General features: G+C 58.5%; 7 protein-coding genes across 7 annotated transcripts in view, besides 11 other annotated features; 6 read left to right on the top strand and 1 right to left on the bottom strand.

Annotated features, from left to right (window-relative positions):
- Positions 1-489, bottom strand: Tco025E_03303 (trans-sialidase; the record flags this gene model as incomplete). The annotated part of the gene is made up of 1 exon (XM_029370223.1): positions 1-489. A coding segment is annotated over one exon (489 nt), but the record flags the coding sequence as incomplete, so codon positions are not given.
- Positions 490-749: 260 nt separating this feature from the next.
- Positions 750-786: a microsatellite.
- Positions 787-1,321: 535 nt separating this feature from the next.
- Positions 1,322-1,348: a microsatellite.
- Positions 1,349-1,485: 137 nt separating this feature from the next.
- Positions 1,486-1,528: a microsatellite.
- Positions 1,529-1,656: 128 nt separating this feature from the next.
- On the top strand, positions 1,657-3,024 carry Tco025E_03304 (putative guanine deaminase; the record flags this gene model as incomplete). Its single annotated transcript, XM_029370224.1, has 1 exon — positions 1,657-3,024. One exon carries the CDS (start codon positions 1,657-1,659, stop codon positions 3,022-3,024), a length of 1,368 nt encoding a protein of 455 aa, XP_029229713.1.
- Positions 3,025-3,050: 26 nt separating this feature from the next.
- Positions 3,051-3,078: a microsatellite.
- A 152-nt stretch (positions 3,079-3,230) lies between these two features.
- Positions 3,231-3,263: a sequence feature (A-rich).
- A 100-nt stretch (positions 3,264-3,363) lies between these two features.
- Positions 3,364-3,398: a microsatellite.
- A 9-nt stretch (positions 3,399-3,407) lies between these two features.
- Positions 3,408-3,752, top strand: Tco025E_03305 (U2 small nuclear ribonucleoprotein B; the record flags this gene model as incomplete). Its single annotated transcript, XM_029370225.1, has 1 exon — positions 3,408-3,752. One exon carries the CDS (start codon positions 3,408-3,410, stop codon positions 3,750-3,752), a length of 345 nt encoding a protein of 114 aa, XP_029229714.1.
- Positions 3,753-3,977: 225 nt separating this feature from the next.
- Positions 3,978-5,372, top strand: Tco025E_03306 (uncharacterized protein; the record flags this gene model as incomplete). Its single annotated transcript, XM_029370226.1, has 1 exon — positions 3,978-5,372. The coding sequence occupies one exon, from the start codon at positions 3,978-3,980 to the stop codon at positions 5,370-5,372; it is 1,395 nt and encodes a 464-aa protein (XP_029229715.1).
- A 328-nt stretch (positions 5,373-5,700) lies between these two features.
- Positions 5,701-5,733: a microsatellite.
- A 20-nt stretch (positions 5,734-5,753) lies between these two features.
- Positions 5,754-5,787: a microsatellite.
- A 29-nt stretch (positions 5,788-5,816) lies between these two features.
- Positions 5,817-5,844: a microsatellite.
- A 132-nt stretch (positions 5,845-5,976) lies between these two features.
- On the top strand, positions 5,977-6,789 carry Tco025E_03307 (putative high mobility group protein; the record flags this gene model as incomplete). Its single annotated transcript, XM_029370227.1, has 1 exon — positions 5,977-6,789. One exon carries the CDS (start codon positions 5,977-5,979, stop codon positions 6,787-6,789), a length of 813 nt encoding a protein of 270 aa, XP_029229716.1.
- A 583-nt stretch (positions 6,790-7,372) lies between these two features.
- Positions 7,373-7,409: a sequence feature (GA-rich).
- Positions 7,410-7,678: 269 nt separating this feature from the next.
- Positions 7,679-8,791, top strand: Tco025E_03308 (uncharacterized protein; the record flags this gene model as incomplete). The annotated part of the gene is made up of 1 exon (XM_029370228.1): positions 7,679-8,791. The coding sequence occupies one exon, from the start codon at positions 7,679-7,681 to the stop codon at positions 8,789-8,791; it is 1,113 nt and encodes a 370-aa protein (XP_029229717.1).
- A 32-nt stretch (positions 8,792-8,823) lies between these two features.
- Positions 8,824-8,870: a sequence feature (A-rich).
- Positions 8,871-9,104: 234 nt separating this feature from the next.
- Positions 9,105-9,633, top strand: part of Tco025E_03309 (uncharacterized protein) — a gene marked incomplete at both ends in the record, with an annotated part of 1,653 nt that continues 1,124 nt past the window's right edge. Inside the window, one exon of the mRNA XM_029370229.1 lies at positions 9,105-9,633. This exon is cut by the window's right edge and continues 1,124 nt beyond it. Within this exon, the coding sequence (XP_029229718.1) occupies positions 9,105-9,633 (529 nt within the window).

Genomic DNA, 9,633 nt, shown 5'->3' on the forward strand with positions numbered 1-9,633 from the left:
AGTGTTGTACGTGGCAAGCTGCTCCGGCGACCTCCAGGTCTCCTGGACGGCTATGATGTCCGCGCCGTACGCCATCAGAGTGGCGAGTTTCACTTGCGAGAGGGCGGAGACGTTCATTTGGAGTACTGCTAAGGGGCCGGGGTTCTGCTCAACATCCCCACTTAGCAGTAATTTTTGTCGTTGCGCGTCGCATACAGTTCGCAGACGACAAACACAGCGCTGGCAAGCGCCGATGGAAGTGGGCAGCGGGAAAAAACTCCGCTCCTCGGGCAGCCCCACACAGGGCTCCATCTCGTGCCCTTCCGGCCCTGCAGCTATGCGTCTGCTACGCGCCCACACAAGACAGGCGAGTAGCAGGCGCTTAGCTTCCTCCCTAATAGAGAGTACTAGACTCTGGCACCACGTTGAGGTGGCCGGCTGCGCCAGAGGCGCCGACAATTCGTTGTCGTTGTCGTTGTCTGGTGGGGGGGGGGGGGAGCAGTAAAACATTTCAATACTTTGACAGCATCAGCTCTTCTTCCTTCGTCAAGTTTTTATCGTTGCTATTTTTTTCTCTCTGTAGAATGTGTTCAACGTGTAACCGGCGAGTTTCTTAGACGTGTATGCTCCGGCCTTCAAGCGCATAACCGTTCTACCCCTGCAAGTATAGCAGCAGCATGTCTCATTTGTTGGGTGCAAATTCCGTTGTCTTTGCCTTTAGATGCGGGAACTTTCCCTACGCACCACCTGGAGAGGAGCTTCCGTTAGTTCAGCCACGGCGGAAGCGGCATCGGCACGCGCAGCGGCCAGGCAGGAAAGAAACTCCTTCTTGCTTTAGACCCCCTGAACACGCCAACGTCCTATTCTCTCACCTGCCGCCACCCTTGTGCACGTATGAAGCCCAGCGGACGGATTACCGACTCTCTTGCTTTCTACTCGACCCTTTTTGCGGGACAGTGGGCTCTGGCGCCGGGGCACGGTGGTCGGCTTCGCCAGGGCTCATATTGTGAAGTGTTCTGCAGAGGCTGAGAAAAGGACAAGCCCGACGGTGTGCAAAGGTACGCGGGTGTGCGTTCTAGTTCCTTGCCACTCGACTTGGTGTTATGCCTTTCTCCTTCTCAGGGCTGCGATTCGGAGTGGGCGACGGTTTTGAGCTTTCCAGGCCTCATCTCCCCCTTTGTCCGTTTGACGCCCTTGAGTGCCCACTGTACGGTTTGCGTCTTACGGGGACGCGTTTCGCGTGCTTGGTGAATGGCGTCAATGACAGCGAATTCCAGGCACTGGGGCGCATAGGCGTCGCCGTAGCTTAAGGACGGGCAAAAGCAAGAATGGGCGCAGGAGATGTGTGTGTAAGTGTGTGTGTGTGTGTTTTGCTTTTTTGTTGTGCATTTTGCCCCTTCTCGCCACGGTTGTCGTGAAAGCAAAAAATAAATAAATAAATGAGGAACGGTTTCCGTGTGCCGCGTGACTTTTCGTTTTTGTGTCTTGCGCCCTTTGCTCCTCCGCCTTTTCTTTCTTTTATTTTATTTCTCTTGTTTCTTCTTTTTCTCGGTGTGTGTTGCCGTTTCCCGCCTTTCCAATGGCGATGAAGCGAAGCTCCTGACGTTGCTGATCGCCGCGCTTCCGCCATATCTATTCCCTCCTTATTCCGTCGAGGCGTTTGCTATACTTTCTGCGATGCCTGTGTTTTGCGGAACCGCCTTCCACGTGCCGGAGCGGAAGCGGCTAGAGGTCCTGCAGGATGTCTTGATCGCCGTGCGTGACGCTGACGGGGTTATTGAGCGCATTCTGCGGCCGTCGGACGCCGACTACGACAGGGTGATGCAGGAGGCGAGGGAGGCTAACAAGCTGCGGCCGCTGCGCCGGCACCAGTACTTGCTCCCTGGGCTCATCGACCTGCACGTGCATGCGCCTCAGTGGCCCCAGACTGGAAAGGCACTGCACCTCCCGCTTAAGGACTGGCTGCAGGAGAGAACGTTTCCGCTGGAGGCCGCCTACAAGGATGCGGGGTATGCGGAGAAGGTATACACGTCTCTGGTGGAAACACTGCTGGCAAACGGCACCACCACCGCCATGTATTTTGCCACAATTCACCTGGAGTCCAGTGTGGCACTTGCCAAGGTTTGTTTGCGGAGGGGGCAGCGGGCAGTGGTTGGACGTGTGTCAATGGATATCCCAGAGGCATGCCCAGATTTTTACCGCGATGAGGGTGCCGTGGATTCCGTTGCTAAGAGCGCCGCCTTTGTGGAGTCTGTTCGGGCGCTAAGGGGAAATGAGCGCGGCGTGGTGCTTCCCTCAATTTGTCCTCGATTTCTCCCAGCATGCAGCACAGAGGCTCTTCGTGGCCTCGGAAAGCTTGTGGCGAGGTACAATTGCCACGTACAGACGCACTGTTCGGAGAGTGACTGGGAGCACAATCACGTCATTGAGCGTTTCAAGAAGCACGACGCCTTTGTATTGGATGAGTTTGGGCTGCTAACAAGACGCACCGTTTTGGCGCACTCAAACTTCTTGTCAGAGGAAGCCATGGATCTTCTGCTCAGCAGAGGGGCCGCCGTGGCGCACTGTCCGTTGTCAAATTTTTACTTTGCCAACGCCGTATTTCCCCTTAAGAGGGCACTGGACAAGAACCTTCGTGTTGGCCTCGGCACCGACTTGGCGGGTGGACACAGTCCTTCACTCTTCGACACTTGCCGCCACGCTGTTGCGGCCTCGTGCGTATTGGAGGACGGCGTTGACCCCAACAAGGCGGCGGCTGAGCGGAGCAACTGGAAGGAGGCCAGAATAAATATTATCGAGGCCTTTTGGCTGGCCACGGCGGGCGGCGGCGCGGCGCTGGACTTGAAGGTCGGCAGCTTTGAGCCGGGCTACGCGTTTGACGCCCTGGTGGTTGATGTGGAGGCGCGGAGCGGCAACGTGAAGGTCTTCGAAGGCCACGACTCGTTGGAGGACGTTTTTCAGAAGATTGTTTACAACGCGACCCCCGCGAACATCGCGCAGACTTGGGTCGACGGGAGACTCGTGCACCAGCTTGAGCCCGTGTAGCCCCGCCCCACGAGTTTGCTACCCGCGTGTGAGTGTGTGTGTGTGTGTGCGTGTTTTATTATTCTTCTCCCTTCCTCTCTCTATTTGTTATCAGTCTTTTGTTCTTTATATATGTTTTTTTTTCTTGTCGCCTTGCGTGGTTTTTGTTGTTGCTTTTTTGTCCGTTGACGCTTTCCCTACCCCCAGGCGGCAGCGAAGGCCGCGAGCAGAAGCCAAAACCAAAACAACAACAAAAAAAACGAGAGCATGTCGTTCTCCACCTTCTGTGCGTCTCCCGCACACAACCAACGAGAGCTCACTTTTCTCTCTGCCGTTTTTTGCACTTTTTTTTCAGAGGAGCCACCTACCCACCCACCCACACACACACACACACAACTAGTCCAATGGGAGAGCCGAAGCAGACGCTCTACATACGTGGTCTGCCGGACAAAGTCTCGGCAGAGGAGATGCGCCGGGCGCTCTATCTGTACTGCACTCAATTTGGCCCCGTGCTGGAGGTATCGTATCGCAAGAGCAGCGACGTGTACGGCCAGGCGTTTGTGGTCTTCACGGACGTTGCCACCGCCACCAGCGCTCGCCGGGAACTGAATGAGCGTCGGTTCTACGGGCGAGTGGTGCAGGCCTTCTACGCCAAGCGGCAGTCTTTTAGCGCAGACCCGGGGGAGCGGCGCCGCAGAGACCTTCGCCGCGAGCGTGAGTCAGGCGTGAAACGCCTGCGGGAGGGCTGATCGCCCCTTTAACAGAAACGCCTCTTATGAGTGGCAACTGGCTGACGCTAGACTCCAGGATGAAGTTCAGCCGCTTTTCCTCTTTTCGTTCCTTCTTCACTCCTCCGACACTTCCTGCGTTTGTCATTTTTGTTTTGTTTTTTCTCCCCCCCCCGCTTTTTTCTTTTTCTTTTTGCCTTTCTCTTCTTGCGACAAGGAGCTGCGGGTGGTGGTGGGGCCGGGGCCATGGTCGGGGGAGAGCGTGCCGACGAGCACGTCGTCGGCGGCTTCTTAGATGACCTCTGCTGCCTCGTGTCGCGCTACTTGGCCTTGTCGTGCGGCACGCGTGCCGGCTTGCCTCCCGCCCCGCCGCTGGCGGGGCAGCTGGGCGCGGCGGAGTCCATGCTTCGCCTGATGGATGCGGCGAGGCCGCAGCTGGACGCCGGGGAGGAGGGAAACGATTTCCCCACGCAGAGCGCCGTGTTTCTGCTGCGCCTGCGCTCACTGCTAGAGAGGCAGCTGAAGGAAGATCGGCAGCCACAGAGCACCCCTTCTCGTTTGGCGACGACCGCCGCTGCGGTGGGTGAAGGCCCCGCAGGAAAAGGGTCACAGTGCCTCAACTGCGCCGCGGATGCCCCGCGCCGACGCGTCCTGCGACACATGCTCCGGATCCCCAACACCGTGGACTGGGATCGCGGCGGGGTGGGCGCCTTAACGCGAAGGATGACCACCGCAGAGGCCGAGTGCCAGACGGAGTTCTTGGACACGCTCTCCGTGGGGCAGCCGCATGCTTCACTGCAGCAGGCTACAGCAGCTGCTCTTCCTGGAGGGCGCGTGCCAGCGCTGAGCGACGCGCACGGTCGCCTGGCATTGCTGCTGCAGCATCACACCGTACACAGCATCCTTGCCCTGGGCGCTGCCCTCACTGAGGCGAATAGTGACCCTACGCCGCTGAAGGAGTGCGATCGCCTCATTCAAACACGCTACGTAGATGGCATTAGAGAAGAACTTAAGAGAGAGCGAGAGAGGCTCCACGGAAAGTCTTCAAGTGAGATTGGAATAAGTGAGCCTGAGCAACTTTATTTTAGTGAGATTGCGCAGGTGCTAGAACGTCTTGAAGCGGCCGTTCCCACAGTGGACTGCACATCGGTTTTTTTTGAGGAAGTAGGCGAGGAAAGTGGAGGGCGCGCCTTTGCTGGGGCGGAAGACGCGGATGACCTTGTGAGCTTCTTCGGACGGAGTGGCGCAGGCTTCGTGTCGCGGCTAGTCGCTTACAGCATACAGAGCTTCCTGGCCGCCCTAACTAGCGCGACTGCCTCCCCGCATCGATGGAGCTACCTGGAGAAGGTGCTCTTCTTCACCGACACCGAGAGCCCGGTCCCAACCGTGCCAGTGGAGCTGAATGCAACACCGTCGCGTGGCTCGGCGGACATGGATGTGGAGAAAACGCCCACGCAGGAGCGCTCTGAGAGTGTGCGGGCGGAGGACGTGAACGAGGAGCCGGGGACAAAAAGCACCGCTTCCGCTTGGCAGGAGGGTGAGCAGCAGCTTCAGGGGCTGGCGCGAAAGTTCCGTCCCTGTCGCGTGTACGACGAGGTCCGGTGCTCTGCAGTTCCATTGGGCGTGAAGGGTGTGTGGTAGCCGAAGGGCCTCCGGCGTTTTGCAGCCCGAACACGTCGTGCTGGCGTTGGCGCCGCACGCCCAGGCGGGCCCGCGAGCCGGGCAGGATTCCTCCTAGACGAGGGATAAGAGGAAAATAACAGAAAAGACAGACATTAAGTGATTCGAGCGGAAGTCGCAGTTTGAGGCCGACTCCGGCGGTGGCTTAATAATTTAGATGCTCGGGGGTTTTGTTGCCCTTTTTTCCTCGCGTGGGCCATCGCCGCGCCTCTACGGCGCCTCACCTCCCGCGCCACTGTGGCCCTTCCCGTGGCGTCTTTGCTTGACTCCTCTTCCCTCCCCCCTTTTCTGTGTGTATGTGTGCGTGTGTTGTTGTTGTTGTTTCCTGCCCCCCAAGTTTTACCGCCGCCTCCTGCCGCCGCTGCCGGGCTGCCGCGCGTTGCTCCTGGTGTTTCCTCCCCCACGCCCTTCCCTTCCCTTCTACCCTTCTCCTCTGCATTTTTGCCGTTGCCACGAACTCCGCACCGTTCGCGGGCGCCGGAGACAAGAAGGTGAGAAGCGAGGGATAACACGGAGGTAACGCGCGCCACGCACCGAGCACCCCACACACCGCGCATCGGCAGCCATGTCCTCTGAGCTCAAGTCAGGTCCTCTCCCGGCGGACGTCGAGGAGGTCATCGCAACCATCATGCGGGAGGAGGGTGTGAGCTTTCTCACAAGCAAGACGTTGCGTCTGCGCCTGGAGGCGAAGTACCGCATTGAGTTTACCTCGCACAAGGCCGCCGTAGAGGGCATCGTGACGAAGCTCATGCAGCTTCCCGAGTTCAAGAAGCAGCTGGAGAACGCGGTGAAGGAGGAGAAGGCGGCGAACAGCATCGGCGGGAAAGGGAAGAAGCGCGGCGCCAGCGCCAAGGCCGACGAGAGGGAGGTGAAGAAGAGCAAAAAGGAGAAGAAGCCGGACGACTACCCAAAGGCCGCGCTCTCGCCGTACATTCTCTTCGGGAATGACCAGCGCGACAAGATAAAGGCGGAGAACCCGGAGATGAAGAACACGGAGGTGCTGCAAAAGTTGGGCAAACTCTGGGCGGAGGCCTCGGAGGCCGTCAAGGCGAAGTACAAGAAGCTCGCGGAGGAAGACAAGGAGCGCTTCAACCGGGAACTCGGCGAGTACAAGAAGAGTGGCGGGGAGGAGTACAAGCGCAGTGGCGGAAAGGCAAAGGCCAAGGATGCAGATGCGCCAAAGCGGTCCCTCTCTGCCTACTTCTTTTTCACGAGCGACTTCCGAAAGAAGCATCCGGAGCTGAGCGTCACGGAGACCTCCAAGGCGGCCGGCGCCGCGTGGAAGGCGCTCTCAGAGGAGATGAAGAAGCCGTACGAGGCCTTGGCACAGAAGGACAAGGAACGCTACCAGCGAGAGATGGCGGCAAGGGCCAAGTAGGGCCAGGGGCAGTGCGGCCGCAGTGAGGGGCGGCTGAGGGGGAAGAGAGTGCGCGGGGGCCGCGGTCGGAGGATGGCGATAAATGGACCAAGCTGGAGCCAAGGAGAAGCTGCCGATCCCCCGCCGTAGAGACGAGGCCAATGAGGCGAAAGGGGCTGCTACGCCTTTGTCCCCCATTTTCTCCCCGCCTCCGCCTCCGCCTCCGCGCCCGCCAACTCTGCGCCTTTGCTTAACGCCCTGCCGTCCCCCGTGCCGTCTTGCATAGAATTAATCCCGCTTGGCTTTGGGAGGCGCCACCGACTTTGACAGAGCACGGCGCAATACGACAGCGCCAAGCAACGTGCGGGTGCACGCAGATCTGCGCTTAGCGGAAGCTGGCACCCCTGCTCTGCGGGGAACCGCGGCAACGCATGAGAAGCGAAAATGCGAAGCACAGAGGGAAACACAAACGGCATTAACAACAGAACAACACGAAAAAGAAGGAGGGGTGAAAAAAGCTCACAGTGGGAGAGAGGAAAAAAAAAAGAGAGTTGACAAACAGCCGAAACTAGTTGCTGTCGCTTGCCCCAAAAGACACGCACAAAGAGAGACAGACTGAGAGAGTGAGAGGGAGAGAGCGACAACAAAAAAAAAGGTAATAAAGAAAGGAATTGAGGTTGGGGTCAACATGCGTTTTTTTCTTTTGTTTTTGTTTTCATTTGCTTCTGCCTGCCTGCCTGCCTCTCTCTCTCTCTCCCGTGCATTGACGTATAGGAGGTTTTTCCCTCTGTGACGCAGCTGCGAGCATTTTCACGGCACTCGCCCTTCTCCCTCTTCACCCCTTTTCGCTCCGAGGCCAGTGCGTGGTCGAGGCGGCATTGCTGTCGTTGACGTTAGAGACGAGGGATAGATGCCCAGCTGCGAGCGGATTCCGTCACACCAGTTCCACAGCGTGGAGTCGCGACGCCACACGGGTAATTGCGTGCGGGACCTCTCACGCAGCAAGGATTTTCAACGCTACATCAGCCATGTAGAGTACAGTGAGTCGTTGCAGTCGACGTGGTTTGTCGCCCCGATTGGCCTGACGATGGCCCTCTACTACCACCTGCTATTTGTCCTCCACGACACACAGGCGGTGCCGTTTGGGAGGCCTGAGGCTAACGCCATCCCCTCCTTACCGGTCACGGCTCTGCTACTCTTCTTCATTGCACCGTGCGTTGTCATAGCCCCCTTTACTGGCTTCTTTGAGCCCCTCTCGCATCGGGGAGCTTTGCGTCTAGTGGCGCTTTTGACGCTTGTCAACTTTGCCGTGGTTTCGTTTGGCGGCATGTGGCTACACCACCCGCCGTTCCTCCTCACTGCACCGCCGATACCGTGGATCACCGGAAAGCCTTCTGAGGCGAGGCAACTGTTTACGGCCACGCTAATCCGCGCCCTGCCCCTGCATGGTGGCGTTTTGGCGGGGTGGCTGGTGTACGCGTGGAGACAAATGTGGTGGGGGAGAGCGTGGCATGTGCCATTGCCGCTTGTTACTGTTCCTATTCTCGTTGGCGTTTTCAGTTGCCTTTGGTTTTGTCTCACGAGTCGTCTTATCACGGTCGTGACGACATCATCTTTCGCGTCCCCTCTGGGGGGCGTTGCTGAGGGAGTCGCGGGTGGTGCGGTGGGCAGCCTCCCCTCGCTGGTTTCAGCGCTTCAGCAGGAGCTACGCAGTGCCTTTGACTGGCGTTCCCTGGCTGGGCCACTCTCTGAGCGCTGCTTGCTGTACCCGGCATGGTGCGCCGCCTTGTCCCTCTCCGTCGCCTACGCCCTGGGCCTGCTCTTGTCCTCGGTTTCGTGTGTCTTCAGGGGCCTCCTCTGGCTGCTCCCCACGCACCCAACGACGTGGGGGTTGTGCCTTACTTCTTGTCTCGTCGGGGCCTACGCGTTGCTGCAGAGCGACGGCGGCAAAATGTGGCACGTTTTGGGCCTCCTCACAACCGCGTGCACGCTTCTTTGCAACGGCTTTGTGCTGAATCCTTGACACGACGAGAATAACTGTAGAGGCCACCCAGGAAAAAAAAAGATAAAATAAAAAAAACGAAAAAGAAAAAGAAGAAAAAGTGACGGAGGGGAGAAAGTGCGAGGAGTCGGGATAGGCAGGGCTCTCGGCACAGGTGGGGAAGAGGGGGAGGAGAGATAATAATGGTTCAGCTGCTGCCGACTGTGGCAGGGGCAAGCGCAAAAAGAGAGACGGCAGGGGCCATGTTGTTTCCCGGACCTGCCCTCGACTGATTCACGCAAACTGATTTCCTCTTCTCCTCTACCCATTGCGAAGCACCCCCCGAAGAGTCAAGATGCAAAACGTCGCGGAGGGGGAGGCTGCTTTGCCAGTTGACAATGATGCAGCAGCGCATTTGCCGTCCTCGTCTGTGGCGGCGCGTGCGGATGGCGTCGACGGCGCCCTCGCGTGCGGCGGAGACGGCGCAAAGGTCCAGTTGACGGGACCGCAGCAGCAGTCGCAGGAAGAGGAGGAAGAGGAGGCGGACGCCGCCAGCGGTGCGGAGCCGTTCGAAGAGGAGGAATACGAGGCGGAGGAGGAGTATGAGGAGGAGGAGTATGGGGAGGGCGAAGAGAATGAGGAGGAGCCGGAGGAGGAGTATGGCCTCGACCCGCCTAGTAACGAGGACAAGGACCCCAAGCCCAAGAAGGAGGTGCTTTGCATTCAGGGCAGAAATTACGCCGCGACCGCCCTGGTAAAAAACGCAGGGTTGATGGCGGCGCAAAAGAAGCTTCGTAGGAATCCCAAGGCCACGCTTATGATGTGTTCGCTGCTGATGGCGCACGACGTTATGGAGTGCCGGTTTCTGCACTTGACCAACCGTG

The sequence above is a fragment of the Trypanosoma conorhini genome, assembly GCF_003719485.1.
Source record: "Trypanosoma conorhini strain 025E chromosome Unknown Tco_14.4_contig_00147, whole genome shotgun sequence".
Lineage (NCBI taxonomy): Eukaryota > Euglenozoa > Kinetoplastea > Trypanosomatida > Trypanosomatidae > Trypanosoma > Trypanosoma conorhini.